Source organism: Osmerus eperlanus, chromosome 7 (assembly GCF_963692335.1).
Source record: "Osmerus eperlanus chromosome 7, fOsmEpe2.1, whole genome shotgun sequence".
In the NCBI taxonomy this organism is placed as follows: domain Eukaryota; kingdom Metazoa; phylum Chordata; class Actinopteri; order Osmeriformes; family Osmeridae; genus Osmerus; species Osmerus eperlanus.
The window spans coordinates 12,303,454-12,328,097 of record NC_085024.1 but is presented as its reverse complement, the minus strand read 5'-3'; the positions used below and the strand labels follow the sequence as shown (position 1 = coordinate 12,328,097).

Sequence of the window (24,644 nt, the reverse complement as noted above, 5' to 3'; positions counted from 1 at the left end):
TTTACTGGAATGGTAGTCGGGACATGACTCAGTCAAAATACAAATATAAATGTCGTAGGCATTTATTAACATCCGTACATTGCAAACGTCTTCTCTTACCACCTGCAAAACACGCTTTCAGTAGTAAATCAGTTGCAAATAAATGCAAAGAAACGTGATGCAAGTTACAAGATATCTTCAACATCTAAAACATTAATCTCTAAACTATCTGGACAGAACATACTCCTTGGTTACATTATCACTTTCAACAGTGTGGTTTTCATGAGGAGCCAAAATGGGTGCTTTATTTACCAAGTCTAAAACATATTGTGCTCTAATGTGGCTTTTGAGACTCATAACCATGGAGAAGTGCATTACAACTACATACTAAACCATATACTGCAAAAGATGACAGCTTAAAAAACGATGCCTGGTATCAGTGGTTATCACCCATTTCAACAAACTTCCAAATGTAGGAAACTATATGTGGATCTCATTACTTTATTAGTCCTAAATAGCCATTTCAATCTTTAAAGTCACCTTACGGAAGTTTGCATATTTATTCTATATGTTGCCATGTACTGACAAAAGAGCCCTGTAATGCTTTTATTTGAGATTTCACATTCTACGGCTAAGCAATGGCTACCTAACATTGGCATCCTCCATTTTATATTTTTACAGTTTTGTGACAAAACATTGATTGTGTAACTTTCAAAGTTTGCCATGTGCCAAATTGAGCATTCAATATTGCTGGTAAGGCACAGAAAATCAGAGGCAATCTTCTGGTCTGTAACAGTTTGTGTTCAATGGGTGGCTCATCTAAAGTAGTTCATTTGTCTCATTTGCCTCCTTCCCAGCACACCCACTTCAACTCCGATTGAATCCCGTCTTCTTTTCTCACAAGTCTTCTTTGGCAGTACCCAGGACGAGAGGATGTGTGGCCTCTTTCTTCAGGAAGTTGATGAAATCATTCACCTCGCGACCACCCTAGAGACACGTATGAAGCAAAATGTATATTCAAGGACGTGATTAAGAACTGTGTGACCAAGTTAGCTAGACTTCCTCACAGTGTTGTGGTGTGGGTCTCACCTCATATCTTCTTGGTTGGTCCTTTAGCCCCGCTGGGGCAAAGTAAATAGTCGGGAACCTGAAGACAAAAAGGTAGAGATACCATCTGATCAACAACACAACAAACAGCCGTAGAGCGACAAAATCAACCCATGAGCAGGTAAGAAAACTGTAAGGTAGGTGGATGATGCTTACCCCTGGACGTCATAGGGCAGTGGAACATCATTAGCAGTGGCATCCATCTTGGCTAAGACAACATTTGGATCTGCTGAGAGCTAATATGAAGGCAATACAAAAACGTGGGTTTAATAGAAGCACGTGCATGACAATATATCGACTTCTGCGTACTTTTATTGAAAGGCTATATGCTGAGCAGAAACAACTGCATACACCTGTATGGCCTTACACATTTTTTGTGTATTGATGGCGTTTTACACGCCATCAATACAGTGGGAACAAAAAAAAACATGAGGGAACAGGAATACTATACCTTCTCCCCCAGCTCAATGTATTTGGGCTCCAGGCTTTTGCAGTGGCCACACCAGGGGGCGTAAAACTCCACCAGCACATCTTTGGTCACATCATTCACTATTTCCTCAAAGTTATCTGCCACCACCACCTGAATATGCAGGGAAATGCATTAGTCTGGGAGTAATCTTGTTCAACAACGCCAGTGGGCACCCTCTAGTCATCAGAGCAAGGACCAAGCAGTTGAACACGGGCACAGTTTACGAGTGCGGATAAGTCCCTCCTATTGGTTTCCTGTCAAGTGACTAGGGCCAGCATAGACAAAAACTTGCAACCCTACAGCCCATGACACACCTTTACTGGGCCGCTGTTGCTTTCTGGGACTGCTTCCGACTTAACGTGTCTCTTCAATTTGCCAGCAAAGTAGTCCTCCAGGAATTTCTCCAGGGACTTACCATCCCTCCTGCAGGCCAGAACACATCAGGCCAACATAAATGTCTAACAAGGTTTGAGTGTGTAGGACGGATGCGCAAGCTCTAATTTGCATACATGACTTGGGGAGTATACAATATAAGTGTGAAATAGGTGTGAGCCAAGTCAAAGGGTAAGAGCACCTGTGGTAAGAGCAGTCTCTGGCACAAGAAGTTGGAGAGATGTTTTGGCGAAAAAGTTACTTACGTGAACTCCTCCTGCATGATATACTTGTGGCCGTTTGTGGTCCTGATGGAGATGATGGGCAGCTCTCCCCCATCCGCCCCCACGCTGAACTCCTCCTCCAGCTCATCCTGAAACTCTGCCCTGTTAGCCACAGCATAGCTCAGCCCCCGGGACTGGAACTGAGAGGCCACCTTCATCACCCTGAGGGGAGGGTCAGACAAAGGGGTGGGGAGCATTCAGTGATGTAAAAAAAAGCATGGAATGTCAAGTGAGTAGTATAGTTCTGCAATACAGTTTCAATTCAGAGTAGACTGTTCAGAGTGTTTGCCCATCCATTATGGCTGACTGAATGATAACTGACAACTAACCTGTTTCTCCAGTAGTTGGTTCCTTTGATGTTGCGGTGGTAGTCCACGTTAAAGTAGGCTGTAAGCAAGTCCAGCCCCCTCAAGTTCTCTCTATTTTCAGGAGTCAGGTGAGGGCACAGCCCAAACCTAATAGGGGGACAAACATACCGGATTGATATAATGCAGGAAGAGAAAACAAAGTCCAGAGAGCAAAATGTCATCACACTGAGCAAGAAAGCACCTCCTCACTCAGCTCTATCCCCCTTCCCAGTGGTTCATCTTCCCAGACATACAAAGCTTACACATTGTCTTTAATGAACTGTCGAAGGGCAGCGGTGGACACATCCTCGCCAAACTTAGCCACGCTCTCCTCAAACTTGCTGCTCAGTCGCGGGGGTCGGAAGAGCAGCACACTCCTGGTTCACAAAAACAGTGTGCGCACAGACGAGTGCACGCACACACACACAGCATCTAAAACCTGTATTTTTGTGTCATGTAGTGAACTCAACTGCAGTTTGGATTTTTTCCAAACTGATAAGACTGGCATTAAAGTAATGAATCCTGATAATTGGGTATTGAACATCCCCTCTACAACAGGATCATTTCCTGGTAATTGTCTAGAAGTTTCGGAACGTACTCTGACTCCACGCCATGGCTGAGGCCCAAGCCGAGGTCTGTGGTGTGGCCGAAGCGGTAGCTGTCTCTCATGCTGCTGGACGCCTTCAGGAACTCTGCCAGCTGAGGGCTGTCACCGCTGGAGAAGAAGCCTGACCACAGGTAGGGAGAGTTGAGAAGGACTGACATGGAAACATACTGGAGAAGGTAAAAAATATGGCAAAAAACGTCAAAAGGAAAAGGTTCAAAGGAGAGAGTACAGGAAGGGACTTCAATTTGACATAGGCAGATGGAACATAGGGGGAAGACGGATGACTTGTTCTATTTTATTAGTCTTCCTGTGATTTGTGCTACTTATACTTTGGTCATCATAACTGTTACAGGATTTGTACTCACCCACCACGCTGGCCTCAAAGTTGTTCACAAAGTTGTTCAGAGCTTCCTCAGTGTGTAACGGGACCGAACTGGGACCTGCCTGTTTCTTCATGAAGCTCACAATACCATCTATTAAGACATGTTGACAATAATGTATAACATGGCATATTTATACTTAGAAACACACAGTCACAGAAGCACAATTAGTAGTAGTGCACCTGCACTCCGGGGGCCATCATAGGCAGCAGAGTCCTCTCCGTTGCGGAAGATTTTCAGAGTGGGGTACCCATTGACCCCATAGCGTCCACATGTTTCTGAGTTCACCGTACAGTCCACCTGGGATATAGTAATCATGGGTAAAAAAGCCAATTTATCAGATTTAGAGATGCAGTAACATAGATATAAGGCCTACTGTGGGAACTGTTCCAAGTACACAAATGAACAAAAACCACAATAGTTGAAAGGCAACTCCTAAACTGGAACATGATGAATATCCTGGCAGGATATTAGACAATCAACACAAAAGATTACTCGCAAAATATCTTGGTGTGAGGACATTCCCTAGTACACTTTATGTGACGGCAGGCAATACTCACTTTAGCCAAAGAGACAGTCCCTTTCAGTTTGGTTGCTGCAGTTTCATATTCTGGTGCAAGTTTCTGACAGTGACCACACCTGGAGGTTAGGAGATGGTGAATAAGCAGCTCGTTATATCGGCATGGATTGTCGTTTAGACTAGAGGAAGTAACATATCTAGCTAATCATCATGTACGTTGAGGTGTGATAATAATGTGTGACGGTTGAGGTAACTGGTGCAAGTGTGGCCAAGAAAAGAACGAGTCGACATTTCTCAACTTTCTCAAATGATTAGCCAACTAGCACACACCGAGTTGAGCTAGCTGGCTAAATTCATCTACTTGCTTTGAATGTACAGTACTTGCAATTAAGCATCGTACGCCTGACATGCATACAATAGTAAAATGTCTATAACGTTGCTTACCAGGGGGCAAAAAACTCCACCAGCATTGTCTCCTGCTCGGCTGCCGTGTATTCGAAATCGGAGTCACCAAGATCTAGCACATCGCTAGCAGCCGCAAAAAGGTCGCTGCGACCAGCCAATACAAACACCAAAAACAGGTGAGACCAACGCGAAAACGTATCCATCTGTACAATTATTAGCTGAACACCCAAAAGATCTGTGTTATATTCCTGGTTGCTGTAGATTGCAACTGTGCGGCCCTGCTTGCGGCAACAAATTGAATGGGTGAAGGTTCCGCTTTGGTTTCTGGTTCGGGTGCGCAGTGACGTAAATCTATCGCGCGGGTGGGTTGTCCCAGTTCCGTCTCCTACTCCAGTGAGATGCATACAACTTACACCAACAATGCATTTGGTAACACTAAATATGTATCATATTATTTGTGCATGTACAATTTTTATTAATAAAACTACCACCATTCATCCATCACAGATGATTGAATACTTGCAAGCCAAATGATGAGGCACACATCAATATTGTATAAAATAAAACCGCATCTCAGAACTGTGCCACACAACTGTACAACCAAGGCTCAAAAAAAGGGCGACCACTGCATTTTTTTAATAAACATTTGACAACAACTCATTGAAACACATACTATTCTGCTGATGCAATTCAACGTCATCATAACTTAAGAGTTCCTTTATGCCTGACCACTGTCAAACATAGAAGCTGCCCATTGCATCGCTGGTTTTACTTTAACTTTGTAACATACATATATATACACATCAACATATATATAATATATGCCAGAAATGACCATACGGTCCAAATATTGTGAATGTCCAGACATCACAAGAATCTTGACGTGAAAAACCTATGAAATAAACGTAGACAAAATACTGCATCCCTCCTTAACAAAGCTGTTCTTGAGAGGCATGTAGTAATTCGTTTCAGGTGTGTTCAAATCAGACGTCTCTGTGCAGTTCAGAACTGGTCCATTCCAGTTCACTCCAGCTCCTCATCAGTGGCAGCCTGTTGTTCCGTAGCAACAGCCTCATCCTTGGAGTTGACCTGGCGAGCGGCAGTATGGAACAGGTGCATGAGGTCCCTGAAACGCCGCGACACCTGCAGAACCCGGTAGGAAAGGGACAAACAAGGACCAGTATGCATCAGAAACCTAAACTAGTCTGAATACATTTGATATGATATTCTAAATAGACTTAAGGTCTAATAACTTGCCCAAATTGAGGCATAAACCTCTGAAACACAAATGCTGACCAACTTTTAGACTTTTGTTTATGGCATTTTGCAAAATCCAGTTAAAGCAGCCATTTACTTCATTAGGTGTCTTATTGCCCAGCTGTGTAGAGATTGCTTGAAAGGTACTCTGGTTGGCTCCTTGCAGCTGGCAGGTTGTTAGAATGACGCGGTCCGCCTGCCTATGGGCCAAGACCGAGATGCATTTTTAACTCAATAACATTTTATATATTTGTATTAATATAGAATCAATTGTAAAAACTACAAATAAGAACACAAGAAGCATTGGAAGTAAAGAATGATCTCGCTCACCTTGTCCAAAGGATAACCTTTTCTCCACTTGCAGTTAGGGAGATGTTTTTGGCACACACGGGGGGGTCAGAGGGGGGGCTGGGGCGAGGCTGAGGGGGGGTCTCCATCACTCCTGATGGAGACCTTTCCACCCTGCTCTTCTTTGAAGGACTGGTTTCTCCCTTCCCGTCTTTCCACTCCTCCACCTCTTCCACCTCCTCCTCCATTTCCTCGTCCTCCTCCTCCCTCTCTTCCGTGAGAGGAAGACTGCCTTCCTCAGTGCCCTCCCAGCAGTCCAGTCCTTGTGCTGAGAGAGAGAGCAACTTATTTGAATGCAGGTTAATTATCCCAATTTTCACAATTTTGGCTCTGTACGCCACAACAATGGATTTCAAATGAAAGAACCGAGATGGCAGAGGCATCTATGGAGGTTCTTCACTTGGCTGGATGTTATGAAAGGGTTTTTCTTCACAATGGAAGGGATCCATTCCTAATGTTCCTGCAATCTCTCTATTTATTACAGCCTAATGATGGCCTGTTTCCCTTGCATTGAGAGCTCATTCGACTGTATGTTGTGGGTTCACAGCAACAGCTTCCAAATGCAAATGCCACACTTGGAATCAACTCCAGACCTTTTACCTGCTTAATTGATGAAGACAAAAAATAGCCCACACCTGTCAATGAAACTGCTTTTGAGTCAATTGTCAGATTACTTTTGGTTCATTGAAAAGAAGGGGGCTACATATTATAAAGCTGTAATTCCTAAACCCTCCCTCCAATTTAGATGCAAATACCCTCGCATTGAAGCTGAAAGACTGCACTTTAAACCCATGTTCATTATTTAACTGTAACTTGGAATATGTTTGGGTAAACAGCCCAAATAACAAATCTTGTGTCAGCGTCCAAATATTTGTGGCCCTAACTGTCATTTGCACATACCAGGCAGTGGACTGTTTGCCCCACTGTCAATTTCATCTTTGACTTCAGAATCCACTTCCTTCTCCTCTTCTGCCTCCTCCTCTTTCTCCTCCTCTGGCTCTTCCTCCTTCTCATCCTCCTTTTCCTCCTCCCTTTCTTCTCCACCTCCATCGGTAGGTAATTCAGCCGTGGGGCTGGTTGACGCGGGGTACAAGGGGTCAAGACTCTTTATCGCCCTGGAAACACCATCTGGGGCCTAGGAAGGTCAGCAGTGTGTCATTCTTTAATTACACAATTGTCAATTTCTTATTATATGTAATATACCGAATACTAAATGAGAATTTCCTTCACTCTCACTTTTTTATAATATACATTTGTTTCATTGTCACAATATACCATATTACTATTGCAAACCACCTTTAAAATATTTAAATAGCTTTTCCTAGGAATTCCTAATTCCGTTTGGCAGTGTAAAACAACAGCCACAAAAGGCTGTTAGATTACCTTGTTGATGTGGCAACGAGAACACCCTTTCCTTTTGTGTCGACGAAGCTTTGCATCGTGACAGAGGCAGGAGCAATCCTTTTCTGGCCAATCACACTCCTGTGTAGGCAACAACCGACCAATCTGAATTATAAAGTAAAATCATTTGGTGTCAATTAGAAACGAAAGTTAAAAAAAAAGGATTTTCATCCAAACCTTATAGTTGCCAATGGAGCCCATCTTCCTTCTCCGGCTTCGCGCGGATATGAGGGGAATCTTCTGCCCCTCCTCCTCTTCCTCCAGATCAGGAAGGGTAACTTCCTCAAACCCGCTGCTGGCCCCTCCCCCAGACACCAAGCCGGCCCCCTCACTGCCTTCCACACCCACCCCACCCTCCTCCGGCCAACAGGCCTCCTCAAACTGCCCGGGGCGGGCTGGGGGAGGGCGGAGCTCATCAAAGAACACCCCAAACTCCCCCTGCAGGTGGGTGTGACCCTTCAGTAGCGACGACATCAGCGCTTTCAGCTGTTGGAAAGACAGAGGCCACAAAGAGAGAAGGCCGTCTTAAGATAACAGAAATACAGTGATGCCGTTGTTAAGAAATAAGGAAATGACAATAAACAGAGAACATCGACATTGAAAACGAAAACTGTTTGCACACTTATTTACAACTCAATCTGGAGGTTCGCATAAAATATTTACACAGAGCACTACACGCTTTATGAGATCAAAATTCACTGCAGCAAATTTGAAATGAACCACCCAGCAAAAGCGTTTTTCTGGGCTCAGACCATGGGGAGGCTGTGAGTAGCGTACCTCCTCTATGCTGGCGGGCCTGAGGCTAGGGCCTCCCTGCAGAGCCTTCACTATCTTCTGGTAGTGAGACGGGTTCTCCCCAAAACTGATCTCCAGCTGGCGCAGGAACCGCCGGCTTCGCTCAAACGCCTGCTGCTCCTCGAACTAGATCGGGGGGGGGGGAGATACGAGGGTCCGTGAGGAAAGGAAGGAGCAGAATAAATAAAAGGGATAAAACGGAAAGTGGACATGTTGACAAATGTATAGAGAAGGGCACAACGTCAGGCCTCATTGCAACAAAAAGAACCTATAAAAGGAAACCAAGCAGGCATTGCCTGAATATGCTACAGACTCGAGCCATGAAAGCCACTGGGCTGCTTGAGAAAGACAACCAGGAGGACATGGACCCTACCAGGCCACACTCCAGCGCCTGGTCGGGGAGGAGGAAGGCTGCAAAGTCCCGCAGGAGTTCCGTCCGGTCGGCCAGGACGCCACGCAGCTGTGTAAACAGGTCGACCACACTGCGCCCCTCGCCGCCCTGCTCAAACTCGTACAGCAGCCCCAGAAACTCCTCCACCTTCCCCGGGACGTCCTGGAGAGTCTCCCTCACCTGAAGACAGGGTGGGGAGGATGCATAGGGGGGAGAACTGAAGTCCATAAAAGCAAAAACTTAATCTCCTATCATGCAAGATAATATGATAGCTAATATTAGCCATGGAGCTAATATATCAAATCCTATCATGTAAGATGATACTTGAGCTAATATTAGCCATGAACGCAAATATACCATATCCCATCATGTAAAATGATAGCTAATATTTGTCATGAACGCAAATATATCACAGTGTAATATCTGATATAAAAGGCTTTACAGTGGCCCCCACAGACAAGACAGCCTGACTAAGCGAGCCTGTTAGCTCCTGCTCACCCTGTTGAGGTAGGCCTGGGCGAAGGCGTTGTCCTTGCTCTCCCTCAGGGGGTCGTTGTCCAGGATGTGGTCGTCATACAGCAGCAGCAGCTTGGACGCGTCCTTGCTGTCGCGCTCCTGCCGCCTGGCACGCCTAAGGCCGCGGGGTGGAGGTCGGCCCCTTCCTGTGGAACACATCGTCCAAACTGAGACAGATGGAGACGCCTGCATTTTGGGTGTGAATGGACGATTCAACAGGACATTAAGCTGTTGGGTACCACGATTCTTTGTGTTAAGACTTCCGCTTGATGTTTAATGCTATCAACTTTAAACTTCCTTTATTCGTCAAAATAAAATGTCAACGATTTCTTCACATGAATGATCTGTGTGAGCTTGGTCCAGTATCTCCTGACTGACCTCGGCCTCGTCCGGCAGCTTTGCCGCCGGCCCTGGGGGCGTCTTCTCCTTGGGGGGCGTCTTCGTCGCCCGCCGCCTTACTGACCCCGCCCTCCCCGGGCTCCAGGCCCTCCCCCTTGGCCCCCGGCCCCTCCTCTTCCTCGTCCGAGTTCTCCTCCTGGGAGTTCTGAGAAACAGGGGAGTTTGGCGAGGCGTCCTCCTCGGAGTCGCCTTCTCCACACAGCCGGCCTTCTGACGCGAGCCACGTCAGCTTCTTCATGGTCTCCTGTGGGATTCCAGAGATTGGGGACGGTAAAGTAGTTAACAAAGCTCAAGGGAACATTTTCCACCACCAGTTCACTGTATTGGTATCAATGCAATTTACTACACACATGCTTATAATGTATTATTTTCAGTAAAAATAGGGGGGGGGTTGATATTGATAGGACTCATGTACCTGCAACTCCGGAACGGAGAGGACCGATTCCTCGGAGGCAGATGACATCACTTCCTCTTCATCCTCGTCCTGTGTGAGGTCATCAAAGTCCTCTTCCTCCTCCTCGTCGCCTTGCCTCTCCGGGTCCCCGTCCCCGTCCTTCTCCTCGTCCTTCTCTCCTCCGCTCGCCGCACCCTCCCCCTCTTCCTCCCCCTCTCCCCGGCTTCCGCCCTCTCCCTCCCCCCTCTGCTCTCCGTCTCCCTCCCCCCTCCCTCCGTTCCCGTCATCCCCTCCTCCCCCGCTGCCTTCCCCTTCGCCTCCCTCCCCCTCCTCCTCCCCCTCCTCTTCTCCTTCATTCCTCTCCCCTTCGCCTCCACTTCCTCCCGGTGTCTCTCTACCCGCCCTGGTCATGTCTGGCGTGGTGTGGTGTCCCCCTTTTCCAGCTCTCTTCTCCTGCTCTTCTCTGTTCAGATCCTCCTCTGGTGGGGCGTGCGGGGGGACCTCGGACATTCCCGAGCCCCTCTCCAATCCCAGCTCCATCCTCTCCTCCTCTGCCAAACTGTAACCCTTCTCCTCCTCCTCCATCTCATCCCGCCCTCCCTCCATCCCGTCCGCCATCATCCTCTCCAGGGCGTCGGCTCGGCTGTCCAGGCTGGAGCAGGGGCTCCCGGACGATGCCGACAGGGTGAGGAGGGGACCCTCCAGATTCCCCCAACCGCCCCTCTCCTCCTCCTCCTCCTCCTCCTCTCCCTCCTCCTCTCCTTCTTTCTCTTCCTCAATCGCCCCATCTTTTAACCCCTCCACCAGCTGGTACAGCTGTTCCTCCAGGCTCTGTCCTGCCGTGGCGTTGGGCAGGTCACAGTCCAGGGGAGCCTCCTGCTGGGTCGCGGCACTAGCTGGTGACGCGAGGCCGGAGGGTAGACCTGACGTCAGGGGGGCTAGCTGCTGTTGCGGGGCAGGCGAAAGGCCGGGCTCGCTGCCTAACTGCTGGAAGTCATTGTGAGTGGTGTTGAGGGTGAGGCAGTATTGAGGTACCCAGAAGGTCTGGGTGGAGCCGTTAGAGGTCATCTGGAGCAGGACATAGTCGGAGTTCCTTTCCGTCGAGGCCCCCTGTGCTGAGGGGTCTGGGACAATGGTGTTACCGTGAAGCGAGAGGCTGTTTGTTTGGCTGCCGTGCGGTTGGGAGTTTGCGGACGAAGGCTCGACCACGCCTCTGACCTCTGACCTCTCTACTGGCTGCCTCCAGCTGCAGTTCTGATTGCTCAGGCTAGGGTTGATGGGACTTGTGGTCAACTGAGAGGGGAGGAGGGGTGGCGAGGGCGCGTGGGAGAGGAACAAAGGAGCCGACTGAAGTCCATAATCTGGCAGGGTGGATGTGCAGCTTAGGTCGAGGTCCGGGCTGGGGGGGGCTGGTAGGATGGGCCTGGCGGGTGTTCGTTGGCGGGCCAGAGCTGCTTCTCTGGCTTTAGCTCTGTGGTTGGAAGTGGGGGGGCGTCGAATACGCCAAGGGAGCCAAGGGCCTGTTTGAGGGTCCGTGGAGAAGGACACGGTGGGGTTCTCCTTTAGAGGGGCAGGATGGATGGGTAACAGTTTACGTTGCTGCATCTGTTGGCAGGCTGTTTCTGTGGGAGTGGACATCACGCACGTTGATATCACCCCCTGGCCTATAAGGTGGGATCCCGTGGGGGTGGCTGGCTTGATCTGCATGAGACCCGATGCCACTTCCCCATGAGCAGGAGTAACCAATGGCAAGATCCCTTGGAATGGAGTGCTCGGGGCATTAGCCAATAGGATGACACCGTGTGAGGGAATAGGTCCTGGGATGTGGGACAAAAAGCTGGGTGCCTCTGTGGGTGCTTTGGCCAGCGGTGCTTTGGCTAGTGGTGCTTTGGCTAGCGGTGCTAGAGAGCCCGTGGGGGTGAAACCGTGAATTGGGCGAGGTTTGGGGGCGATGGGCGGGTGGCAGACTCGGTCATTCATATGGGGATGTAGACGTAGCCGGACGTTTCGGGGCAGAGAAGGGGGGTACTGTGTTCCTCTGGGGAAGGTATAGGAACGCACTGGTGATTCTTCATCCGAGTCTTGCCTGTTTGCTTTGTTATATGCCATTACTGCCTTGTGTATGACAGGTAGACTTTTCTGCAGAGAATTTATACAAACAAGTGTCAGTTGTCAGTTATACCTCAGCTTTTGGAGTTTAAGTTATCTACTGAAGTATGGGTGCATGTGAAGCCCTCTGTGACATTTCTTGAAAAAGGGCTATACAAATTGGATGTCATTAACCAGCCTACTAGTTATGTACTAATACATGAATATCAGTCTTGTTCTTGTTGACTTTTCACTTTTCTGTGTAATTTCTGTCCTGAGTGATGGTGAAGTTCATACCTTCAGCCAGTTTGGCATGATGGACTCTCCTCTCTCCACAGGGGGGCGCTCCTCTCCAGGCATGACCCTGCCACATGCCAGGGGCATGGCAGGGAGGACGTGGTTCTCATAGTACAGCTACACAGACAGCGAGAGAGAGATACACAAATAGTATGGCTGTTATTATCACTGAACGTAATGGTTCCCCAGGTGACTCCTGGTGATGGTGTTGATGAGGGGCCCCACCTTGAAGATGTTGTGAGGAGCTTTGGGGCTGAGCATCTCCTTGATGTGGGTTCGAAGGTGGCTGTGGCTGTGTTTGCGGATCAGGTACTGGCACATCAGATAGTGGGGCATCTGCGTGTCTTTGAAGTGCTCCAGGCCCAGGACTATGAGACTGGGGAGACAACCGGTTTGGTCCTTGAGTTCAATTCATGTTTCATCCGAAATTCGTCCGACAGTTAAACGCCGACGTGGCTCACTTTGACGATGATACCGGGTTGTGTGAGTCATCAAACGATTAGCCTGCGGTGTACTAGGGGAGAGGTTGTTTCAGCTCAGAGGTGAGTGATTTCAAAATGAGAAACAGACATGTAGAGTGCATTCGTTTCTTGGAACAGAAGGCACATATTGCGGTACTGATGAAGAATTGATGAGATTGATTATCTTCTAGTAAGTGTTCACATAACCTTCTTACACAGGTCGAGTTGATGGCACCTGATTTACCTTCAACATTGTGGTAGCGAAAATTTATTGATTAGTTCTAATTAATGCCATCATTTTTTATTTGACAAGTGTAAAACGGTTTCCTTTAAACAACAGTCTTGTTGTATTATTAGGATATATTTTCCCACGAATAGGCAGGTTTTCCCTTTCGCTCTCTGTCAGGGAGGAGGAATAAAGTCTGAATAATACCTCCAATTAAGGAACTAGAGACCCATAGAATCTAAGCATGGAAAGGTCACTTGAGGAGAGGTAGTCCCGGAATAGATTTGTGCATCAGAGTAGGAAAAATTATAGGAAGGTTAAGATCAGCTATTGAAATCACCCTCCATGACTGACCCAACTAAATGTCTAAACTCTTTTTCTCCCCTGTCTGAGGCAGAGATCTCTGACCTCATTCTCTCTCATCGCCCCACCTCCTGTCCCCTTGATCCTATCCCCTCCCCTCTCTTTCAAACCATCTCCCCCTCCATCATAACTTTTATTCTCCATGTCCTAAACTCCTCTCTTACCTCTGGCACCTTCCCCTCTGCCTTCAAACAGGCTAGAGTTACCCCTCTACTCAAAAAACCCTTCCTTAACCCTGCCGTCCTCCAGAACTACAGACCGGTATCACTGTTACCCTTCCTTTCAAAAACAATTGAACGTGCTGTATCTAACCAACTGTCTAACTCTCTCTCTCAGAACAACCTGCTTGACCCCAACCAATCGGGCTTCAAGACTGGCCACTCCACAGAGACTGCCCTCCTTTCAGTCACCACTGCCCTCCAGTCTGCCAGAGCGGCTTCCAGGTCATCCGTCATCATTCTGCTGGACCTTTCTGCAGCGTTTGATACGGTTAACCACCAGATCCTGCTTGCCAGACTTTCTGAGATGGGCATCACTGGCACTGCACTCCAGTGGATCTCATCCTACCTGTCGGGAAGATCCTACCAGGTTTCCTGGGGAGGCAAACTGTCAGGACCTCGCCAGCTCTCCACTGGTGTCCCACAGGGCTCCGTCCTTGGACCCCTCCTCTTCTCTCTGTACACCACCTCACTTGGACCAATCATCACCTCCCATGGCTTCTCCTACCACTGCTACGCTGACGACACGCAGCTGTACCTGTCGTTCCCCCCGACCGATCCGGGGATCTCAGCTAGGATGGAGGCCTGCCTCACAGACATCTCCGCCTGGATGACCGAGCACCACCTCCAGCTGAACCTCGCCAAAACAGAACTTCTCATCATCCCGGCTAAACCCTCCATCTCCCACGATCTCTCAATCACCCTGGGATCTTCGACGGTGACCCCTTCATCCTCTGCCAGGAACCTTGGGGTTACCATGGACGACGAGCTCTCCCTCACGGCCCACATTGCTGCGGTCTCCCGGTCGTGTAGATTCACCCTCTACAACATCCGGAAGATAAGGAGATACCTGTCTGAGCACTCCACCCAGCTGCTAGTCCAAGCACTTGTCCTCTCCAAGTTGGACTATTGCAACTCGCTGCTCGCTGGTCTCCCAGCATGTGCAACCCACCCTCTTCAGAGGATTCAGAATGCAGCGGCCCGCCTGGTCTACAATCTACCCAGACGCTCCCATGTTACCCCGCTCCTCATCTCTCTCCACTGGCTACCTATCATGGCCCGTATCAGATTCAAGACCCTGGTATTGACCTTCCGAGCAGTGAACGGGACTGCACCCGTCTACATCAAGTCTCTCCTGCAGCCTTACACCCCCACCCGTCACCTACAGTCTTCTTCAGACAACCGCCTGGTGGTCCCACCGCTCAAGACCGCCCGGTCCCAACACAAGTTCTTCTCCTGTCTGGCCCCCCAGTGGTGGAATCAACTCCCCACCTCCATCAGAGACACTGACTGTCTCTCCACCTTCAAGAAAAGGCTCAAGACGCACTTGTTCCGGGAGTACAACGGTACTTAGGAATGGTTCGCTTGACCCGATGTTAGTTTCCTCAAGGATCACAATGACTCTTGCTTAGAGACTTGTTTCTCTTGTGGTTAGTGGTAACTGAATTTTTGTACTCGCTGTGATATATTGTTTTTATTATTGTTGCTTGCTTTTTCCACAGGTACACTTGCACTTATAGCAGTTCATGTTGTTTAATTGTAACTTGTTTAACTACATGCTCTTATGGTTCTTCCCTTTGGCACTTACTTTGGTTGTTCACAATGTGTGCTTCATGTTTTGGCTACTCGCAATGTTTTTTTGGCTATCTTGTTGTTATGATCAGTGACCTATGCACTTTGTAAAGCTCTCTCTTGGAAGTCGCTTTGGATAAAAGCGTCTGCTAAATGAATAAATGTAAATGTAATGTAATTAAATTAATTGGGGAAGAGGGGAATGTTTCACACTATTTATGCTATATAAATGACCCCATGTGAAATGATAGGAGCTTCTGCTTTAGCCGCACACCAATTGTAACTCGCTTCAAGCTTAAATAAAAACCCAGTTATATTTGATTCAAAAGAGCTTTTGAGTTTCCTTAGACCTCGTATATACATGTATAATATCTCCAACCAGGTTTTATGGTGCGTTTGTGTGACCAGATTCTAATTCAGTCTTTTGTGTCATCTGTATGAACCTGAACGTGGATCCAAACACAAAAACCCTCAACCTGAAGGTTGGTGTGATATGGCCTAGGAAGTGGTCATATAACGAAGCTTATCCTTCCTGGGGTGAGTATGTTTGTGGTCACCTCTCCTCCCCCCGTGTGTAGTGGTTCTTGGTGCGAGGGCGGTGCAGGGCTGGGTCCAGGCTGCAGAGGGGCAGGAGTTCAGGGTACAGGAACACAGGCCTGGTGGCCAGCAGCCAGGCAGTTGTAGCAGGCAGCTGGGCATAGGTGCGCGCTGTGGGGTCAACGACACACATGGGAGCTCTCAGTGACTTTTAATAATACAGTCCAGCCTACATACTCTGGTCGAAGCTAGCACGTGGATGCTAATTCTGCCTCCTTTACATATTTTTTGACATGAAGATGAAGGCAGAGCTCTGTAGGTTAACCAAAAAAATAGAAACTTGGCCTCCGTTCATCTATACAATATGAACATAGGACTTTGACTCCCTGTTTGTCATTGTTGCAAAGAAACAAACAGACTCACATTTACTGAAGGAACTGGGGTGCGTTCGAGGAGGCAAGGAGGCGTTGGGAGGAGCTTGGGGCTTGGGACACGGTATCTCCTGCTCAGCGATGAGGGAGAGCGCCCCCTTCAGGTTACACACCCTGAAGACACTGGGGGCCCCCTTCCCCTCCTGCCGCCTGGCGAACGTCTGGAGCTCCTCCTGGACACAGCGGGGGGGGGGGGGGGGACGAGGCCGAGGGATGAAGGAGTTTGTATACTGAGTCGGGGGGGGGGGGTGGGTGATTGGAGACGGTTGTGTGTACTGACCAGGTACTGTTGGGTGGTGCAGGCCTGGTGGTGCAGGGCCTCTACTGGACTGCAGAGCAGGAAGAGCTGAGTCAGCAGCTGGACGTGCTTCATCGGGGAGGAAGTTCGAAACGTCAACAAAGTCAGATGTGAGCAACTCTGGATGTGAGGCGAGGCTCGTTCATTTCATTGGCCCGCCGCAGCTCCCCCACCCTGGATCGAAAATGACGTGCATTCACATTCTAAATCGGGAAGGTGCTTGAGTCACCGCGCCTACCTGTTGGACCTGCAGCTGCAGCTGGGCTTTCTGGGCGGAGTCGAGGGTGAGGGCGGGGCGGGCCTGGGGGCGGGCCTGGGGGCAGAACAGCACCAGGGGGGTGGTGCTGGAGGTGGTGTTGAAGACGTGGCTGGGGAGGCTGGGCGTGTGAGTGGGCGTGTCCTGGAGCGCTCGCCGCTGCTGCAGGGCCTCGTACTGCTCCCTGACCGCACGGCGGCGCTCGGAGAGCATGCTAGCTAGCGGAGCCTCGAACCTGACAAGATAAAGAAAATGGTCCGAATCATTGAGTTCAGTGTCAAAGGACAATTTAATCTTCTTGATTTTGTCATAGCACTGCAATAGTTCAACAGATGCAAAAAAAAATTATGTCCTTTATTTAATGAAGGAACACAAAACCAACAAAAGAAAAATGCTTTCTAATATTTCTTACAAGGTTGTCCCAACGTAAAATAATGTCTTGATTAAAAGGAATGATTAGGTGCCCATTATGCAACATAACACGACCCTCCATCCCCTCTCTCTCCCCCTCCCCCTCCCAGTCTCCCTCCCCCTCTCCATCTACCTCTCCAGCTCTCCTTGATAGTCATGCTGACAGCACCGTTTCTCAGACAGCAGGTAGGAAAGAAAAAAAACGTTCTCCACGACAGACGCTGGTCGTTAACATTTAGAACCAGACGTTATAGCCCAGGGCAGGGACTGTGACGCCAACATGCACACACCACACACGCACTTCCACGAGGGGGATTTATGGAGGGATGATAACAGAATAGCATCTGTGTGTGGGTGTGTGTGCGTGGCCAGCCGTCCATCCATCTGTGTTAACGAGGCGGGCTGTGCGTAGGGCAGAGAATGTGGTTCAACATGCGTTCGTGGCCGGTGACGTGGCCATGTTCCCGGCGATGAACAAGCGTTGTGCCAGAAAGCCGTGTGACTCCCTCAGGTGTACGGAGGGACATGAGCGCCGGGCGGCCTGTGAGGGAGCGCGCCGGCACCAGACGTGTGACGTGGAGAGTGTGACGGCGAGCGTTTACAGACGTGTGAGACAGATTGTCAGTTTTAAAAAAAGCTTCCATTTATAAGACTTTTTTGGGGGGGAAACATTCTTTCTCACATGTCCAGACATTGCTGTTTATTCACGTCGATATTTTACTGTTGATAAGCACACCAAACACAAAGTGAAATGGATGACAAATCAGTGAAATTGTGTTCCTATATTTATGGTAAGTGTAGCTCAGAAGCAAATGAATCCACCTCTTGATCCTTAGTAGGTGGAAAAGCATTGCCAAAGCATTTCTGTACCTCCCTACCCAAGCAGATACAGCACTACTCTGCTGCCCTGTCCCGAAGGGAGGTGTATTATATGTGTTTAAGTGTGTGGGTGTGTATTGGGTTTTTCAAAAACATTTATTTCCTTAGAACAATGACATATTTCTATATATCTCATTTTTATTTCGCTTTTTAAAGGAAGCTAATGTGACACCAAGGTGACATAACTCCTTGATTTCCACATAGCAAGTGTGGACGGTTGTGTGGCCACCTGCAAGGAGAGCTCCTGAAGGTGCAGGTGTAAAGGGGCCCACGCAAGACACGTACACACAGGTGACAGATGGCCGTCATAGCTCATCGAGCACAAGTCAACAAGGTAATGTGAGCGTGTGTGTGCGTGCGTAAGAGTGTGTGCGTGTGTTTGAGAGAAAAATGAGAAGCAGAATTGCGCTTATCGGCACATCAACGTCCATTAAAACTAAGGTCTAAAGCGCTGTCGAGAGTTTATGGGCAAACACTTAAGGTTAGTGTTTTGGTCAAGAGAACTGTGCTTACCAAAGGCACGTTAACAAGTGATGGGGGCCGTGCGTTTTTAGGGACAGACTGTGGAGAAGTCAGATGGGACAAGGTGGCTTTACCGTATAGCTTGGGGGACGTTGAATTTGGGCATGCTCTGAGACGGAGCCTCTTCCTCCCTCTCCTCGTCCTCCTCGTGGCCTTCCCCCTCGCCCTCGTTCCCTCCCAGCTCATCCTGGAACTGAGTGTGACAAACGAGACACATTCAGGAGAGACGGGGAGAATACCTATACCGATTCGGATTGACGAAGACAGGGTGAAAGAGAACGTGTGTCTGTGTGTGGGAGAGACAGAGAGACACAGAGAGAGAGAGTGAAAGAGAAGGTGACAAAGCTAGAAAAAAGAGAAAGCGAGAGAGAAAGACACAGACGTACCGTTTCAAAAAGCTCCTCCAGGAGCTCGTTCACTTCCTTTTCTGAAAGAGAAAGACAAGAGACGCCGCATGAATTCTTGTCCTTCTTCAGCCAGTTGGCTCATCAGAGCGTTTTCCAGGCCTGTGTTGCTGTGGCTTCAGTTACACTGGTCAACCTTTCTGGAGGACGACTGTATTGGTCGGTGTAGGGACCGAACGTATATGAATTGTTACGTGGAATGGCGTTTTGTGTAGATCATGCCACACACACACTCACTGGTGATGCGGACGGCGCGGTCCGTCCTGTAGTCCTCCCGGTCGGGCTCGTGCAGGTCCTCCAGGAAGTTGTACTCTGGGTCGTCGTCGTCATCACCGTCTTCTAAGAGAGAGAAGAAGCAAGAAAGAGTGGAAATGTCATACTTTTTTCCCCATGTTTCACTCGGATCATTTACAACTTTGTCATTCCAACTACGTCCATAAAAACCTACGCTTTAAATAATAGAAGGTTACAAAACTACAGAATGTAACCCCCCCAAAAACATCACATAAGTCAGGATAGTATGTTGGGGCATGCTGGAGAAGACAGAGGATTGTTAAGAGGATGAGAGCCCTCTCAGTACATTATGTTCACCACGGAACAAAACAGGTGGGGGGGGTTCCGTGGTCTCCATTGTCATCGCCCCCCCCCCCCTCCCCTCCCCAAGACAGCAAACAAGAAGGGTGACGCGGGGGAAAGGTCAGAATGTACGAAAACATGAGCAAGCAAACAGACAGGGCCATTAAAAACACTCGAAGTACGCCAGCACGGACAAACTACATCTGTCTGCATGTGACCTCTCTGCGAACACTCCTCTAGGACACGATCTCCCCTCCCCCCCCCCTCCCCCCTTCCTGACCGTCGTTCTCCATGTCGGAGGTCATGAGGCCCTGCAGCCACTCGCTCCAGTGGCGGTCCTTCATCGCAGCGTCGCAGTCGTACATGTCCGGCGTGATGTCCGGGGCGCGGAGCTCCGCCTCCAGCTGGCCCAGGGGGACGTCCCGCAGCGGGCGCTTGGAGCGCGTCCGGCACGCCACGAGACCGCCCGCCGCGCCGCCGCCTAGCGCCTGGGACGGGAGACGGTGACACAATGAGGGGAAAGGGTCCAAAAACAGGATTGCAAACTTATATTCAGCTCGGAAATATAGATATGACCCATTGTCTTCTGCTTCATCTGTGACATTGTGCTGTGTAACTACAGTACAGGTGCATCATTGCAGAGTAAATGGATGGACTACAGTTGATCATGCCTCCAAGCATCCTTGGTCGTGGGGAACTTCCTGCCCACCTGGTAGGTCTCAGGGTGGACGGAGCTGAGGGCCAGCTCCTCCTCCACAGCATGGAGCTTCTCCATGAAGGTGCTGTCCATGGCCCCGGGGGGCCCACTGGAGGAGGGAGGGGGCGGAGGGGGCCCCATGGGAACAGCCGCCACCCTAAGGTGCCGGGAACACCTGGGCTTCTGTCGACGAAGATAATGAGTATGATGATTAACTCATTTCAAGGTTTTTGCTTGTTTGTTTTTTTTACTGTTAAGAGTCCTAAAATGAGTCAACAAAATTCAACATTTTAGTATGTATGTGAGGTGTAACCCCTCCCCAAACACAAGGACAGGTTCATGTGTTGGCAGTGTTACCTGTCTTGGACTGCTGTTTGTGGGTGAAGATTGGACTGGGGTGCTGGGCTGAGGGCGGTGGGCACACCGCGGAGACGAGGATGTGCTGTCCACATCGCTCAGAAACGTCTGTGAGGAACCAAGTCCAAATAAAGAGATTCGAGAAAGAGATAAAAACCTGATTCCTTCATGTATATACACTCTTTTCCTGTGTAACAGTTTCTGCTAACCTAATACGAGGACACGTGTTAAAGATGGATACAATTCCAGAAAAGGGAATTCCTCAGACTCTCAAACACAAATGGGCTGGTGCCTTCTGGGGAGGGAGTGTTCCATACCTCCTCAGCCATCTCGTCCTCGTCATCCTCGTCAGGGCAGTACTCTTCATCTGAGGAGTCCTCTTCCTCTTCCAGAGGGATGTCCACAAACTGTGGGGGCTGGAACCAGGAAGTAGAGATAGGGGGGGGGTCATATTAGCACAGTGCTCCAGGGTGATTCAACTCTTTCTTGAGAGTAGAACAAAAAACATCTATCTTGCAATTCATCTATCACTTGAAATACATTTTATTTGTATGTGTCTGAAGGGGAAAAGATAATGGTTTCACCTCATTGACCCTTTTGATGGGTGAGATATTCCATGTGGGAATGGCCTACAAACCGGTAGCAGAAAAAAAAACATAAATTGAATGTTCTCAAGATTCCAGAATCTTTTATTATACAACCATATCGGAGGAAATACTCACCCCCTCTCCTACCACTTGCTTCAGTCTAGAACGTGTCATTTTAGGTTCCTGTGGTGAAAAGGGTACAAATATTATCCTTATTTTTAAGTGCAACAAATGGCCAAATCATTGCTAAAACCAACTTTTGAAAGTGCCTAAGTAAAATTCATGAAAACTGAAACATTAGCACTAGGGGTGGAACGGTACATGTATTCGTATTGAACCGAAACGGTACGGGCGTCACGGTTCGGTGCATGAAATTACACGGAGAATACACAGTATAAAAATAAATAAAAGTCGCGTGCAAATTAATTAATGTAATGCGGAACCACTGTTAGATACTCGTGTTCTTTAGGGACACCTAATCTGTAGCCCCACTTTAGCTCTGAAGCTCTGATTGGCGCCGCCGTGAGTCAGAGATAGCTAGCAGCACTCACGGTGCGTCGAATATGGCGAGTGGTGGCGACCCACAAGAGATAGAGGACCCGCCGGCCTCTTTAAGATCGCGAGTTTGGGAAAACTTCGGTTTCCCAGTCAGTTAAAGTAGTACAGGCGAGAGAGTGGTGGATAAGACAAGCACTGTGTCGGTGTTGTTCAGCAGTTGTAAGGTTTGTGAGTGGAAATACATCTAACAGTGCGTTTACACTGCAGCGACGCGAGTCGCTTGCCATCGCTCGCCTTCCCACAGTTCACCACGCGCGGGGGCGTATCAAACAGATTAATGTAGAATTGTAGTTCTCTAAAGTCAATGTTGTAGTTCTCATGGCCAAGTGTGCAGACTTGGGTTTACGTACTCCCAACATTGATCAAAATACAACTTGTATACAAAATACAAAAGTGTTTAATAGACTTACACGTTGATATGTGTAAAAACGTATTATATTACTCAAAGTCTCTGCTAATCTGTTGATACGACCAGGGAGTTCCAGCCAGGCTACTACTGTAACTAGCTAGTTACCAGAACAAAGTTACGTAACTTCGTTCTGTGGTAACTAGCCTACATGTCTGAACCGTGGTATGAACCGATCAGTGACTTCAGTGTACGTTCCACCCCTAATTAGCACTCACAAACATGGGCATGTCCTGGGTCTCCTTGATGGCTTCCTTCATCATGGCCACTACATGTTTGTTGGTAATCACCTCCTGAGGGGTACAGCACACAGGTCCATGGTCACAAATGGCTTCAGTTCATTTTACTTTGAACATTACAGTGCTGAAATGTCTAAATCGCTGATATTTCCATCCACATTAAAATTTGACCCATAAACTACCAAATTGAAAAGCATAAACCATTCAACGAAACAATCGGCTCATAACTAGTGAATAACTGCAACTCTTAACATCTCCACGGTCCCTTAACATGTTTCCACAACAAGCAGGCTCTCTGTTGAGTTATGTTGTTCTGAAGAGTTGTGCTCCACTCACGTGGAGGATGGTCCGAATGTGGACGGACGTCAGGTTGTGCTGCTTCGACTTCCTCTCCAGGTCGATGTCCAGCTGGCCAAACTCGTCGTCGCTCTGGCTCTGGCTGTCCTGGGAGGACAACGTCTGCAGGCCAAACCCAGAGCCGGGCTGACCCTCCCCCTGACTGCTGTCCGACACTCGCTTGTTCTTCCTTCTCGTCTTCTGGCTGCCGCAGCCCTCTCCATCTGTGAGGGAGGGGGGGGGGGGGGGAAGCTTGTTGACACCAGCCGACCAAGTTGGTCGACTGGGACTTGGTGCCTCTCAAACTTTCAAGTCAGGCTTCCTTTTGAAAATGGAAGAACATTTCAGGATGGGCTTTTGTAATCTATCGCAGCAAGCCCATTCAGCTTAACAACAAGCAGCAGAATGTGATAACTCACCCAGGGTGATGACCAGACCCGTTTCTGCATCATCCTCTTCAGTCTCTGACTCTGTGTGTGAGGGGCTGGAGGACTGCAGACACTCTTCTACATCCATTGGACTTGTAGCTACAAAATGGAGGAAATAATGACAATGACAATTATCCATAACCCTAGACTGAGTATCAGGGGGTTTGCTAAACTTTATACTACTTTAAAATGATATGTATTATCTTGACCAGGCAGAAAAACATTTCTCATTATGGACTGTATATGAGCCCAGTATATGAATATATAGAGCTACTCTCAACCTATCACTCTCTTTTGACGTTTACTTTGGCTTCATCTAATTATTTTCTACCATCAATTCCTCCATACATAATTTGAACCTACTTGATTGTGGTATTCGCACATCGGGAACTCCTATCCCAGATTCCTTTGTTGGAGAGAAAGCAGAGACCGTCATCTTCTTCGGGGTGGGTGGTACACCGTTAGAAACCTGAAGCTCACATACAGTCTCATTCTTATTTTGAACTTTGGAGTGCGTGGTCAACGGTTCCGGAGAGCTGTACTTGCGCTTCCGGACCATGCTCATTATGCTTGCTGGCCTGAGGAAATAAAGTTTGCAAACAGGATAGATGAGGAGCACAGTAGACAATTCGGTTTCAATATTTTAGGCTAACAACATCGACATTCCAACGCAGAGCTGATCTTAAACACACTGTACAGCAAGATAGTCAACTAATAGTGTATAGAGAGATATGGCTACTGTCTGATACAGCTCACTAGCGAGTCAGTGTGTCGTTAGCGAGTTATACATCATCCTAGCTAGCTAAAGAAAAACAATCCCAAGATATCTACAAAAACTCGCAGCTGTCATCGGCCACTGTACCACTAATGAAGGGACCAAATGTTACATTTTGATTAGTGAAATCACTATCGTTATGTTGACATTGTGTCTGTCGAGGCATCACCAACTGACTGTGGTGGTTGTTGTTGTCAGAACTATCTAGCATACTATTAGCCTAGTGCTACTAAGAATCGGGACCCTGCAAGTCAGCTAACGCTAACCAACAGCATTTCCAAGCAAACCAGCAGGCTAATATTGACTATCAGTAGTTATTAAATGCCAGTACATAAGGTCAAGGAACACAAATAGTTTCGTAATCATAATATTGGTAGTTATCGCTTACCAGCACGGACATTTGTTTCCATCAAAACCTCAGCGCCCTACAGTGTGTGCAACACGTAAAGCTGCTCCGGGTTCGAAGATTTTACACAACAGTTCCGAACCATACATGTTTTTTACATTTGTATTGAACAATACAAATTTACAAGAAGGAAAGAGACTCAAATTTGACTTTAAACAATTCACCTATAGGTGAATATATATATTATCTTTGGACAAGTATTTTATGTCCGAGCTATACGTTTCAAATGTGATTAGAATTAATCATGTAGCCTACTCAGTTTGTCTTGGTAGATAAGATCCAGCGATTTTTTTTCTTCTTCAGTTTTTCACATGGGTCTTGTCATGGATAGGCACTGATAGCCAT

At 48.2% G+C, this 24,644-nt stretch overlaps 2 protein-coding genes across 2 annotated transcripts; both read right to left on the bottom strand.

The window, feature by feature from the left end:
- Nucleotides 1–44: 44 nt before the first annotated feature.
- Nucleotides 45–4,814, bottom strand: LOC134023087 (protein disulfide-isomerase A3-like). Its single transcript, XM_062464914.1, has 13 exons — nt 4,510–4,814; nt 4,106–4,184; nt 3,728–3,845; nt 3,531–3,638; nt 3,157–3,286; nt 2,822–2,935; nt 2,541–2,666; nt 2,194–2,373; nt 1,870–1,978; nt 1,538–1,666; nt 1,243–1,322; nt 1,069–1,126; nt 45–966 (listed from the first exon to the last, which is right to left on the bottom strand). The coding sequence occupies exons 1-13, from the start codon at nt 4,671–4,673 to the stop codon at nt 877–879; spliced, it is 1,485 nt and encodes a 494-aa protein (XP_062320898.1). The 5' UTR covers nt 4,674–4,814; the 3' UTR covers nt 45–876.
- A 114-nt stretch (nt 4,815–4,928) lies between these two features.
- gon4lb (gon-4 like b) lies at nt 4,929–24,361 on the bottom strand. Its single transcript, XM_062464912.1, has 31 exons — nt 24,282–24,361; nt 23,482–23,696; nt 23,110–23,217; nt 22,691–22,914; nt 22,334–22,408; nt 21,287–21,334; nt 21,149–21,193; nt 20,882–20,980; nt 20,565–20,672; nt 20,220–20,390; nt 19,791–19,998; nt 19,172–19,273; nt 18,917–18,957; nt 18,605–18,723; nt 16,701–16,953; nt 16,445–16,531; nt 16,157–16,337; nt 15,754–15,904; nt 12,582–12,732; nt 12,357–12,473; nt 9,993–12,110; nt 9,557–9,821; nt 9,161–9,324; nt 8,645–8,842; nt 8,254–8,397; nt 7,654–7,962; nt 7,459–7,557; nt 6,976–7,210; nt 6,058–6,343; nt 5,825–5,927; nt 4,929–5,613 (listed from the first exon to the last, which is right to left on the bottom strand). Exons 2-31 carry the CDS (start codon nt 23,675–23,677, stop codon nt 5,494–5,496), a joined length of 6,525 nt encoding a protein of 2,174 aa, XP_062320896.1. The 5' UTR covers nt 23,678–23,696; nt 24,282–24,361; the 3' UTR covers nt 4,929–5,493.
- Nucleotides 24,362–24,644: the final 283 nt, after the last annotated feature.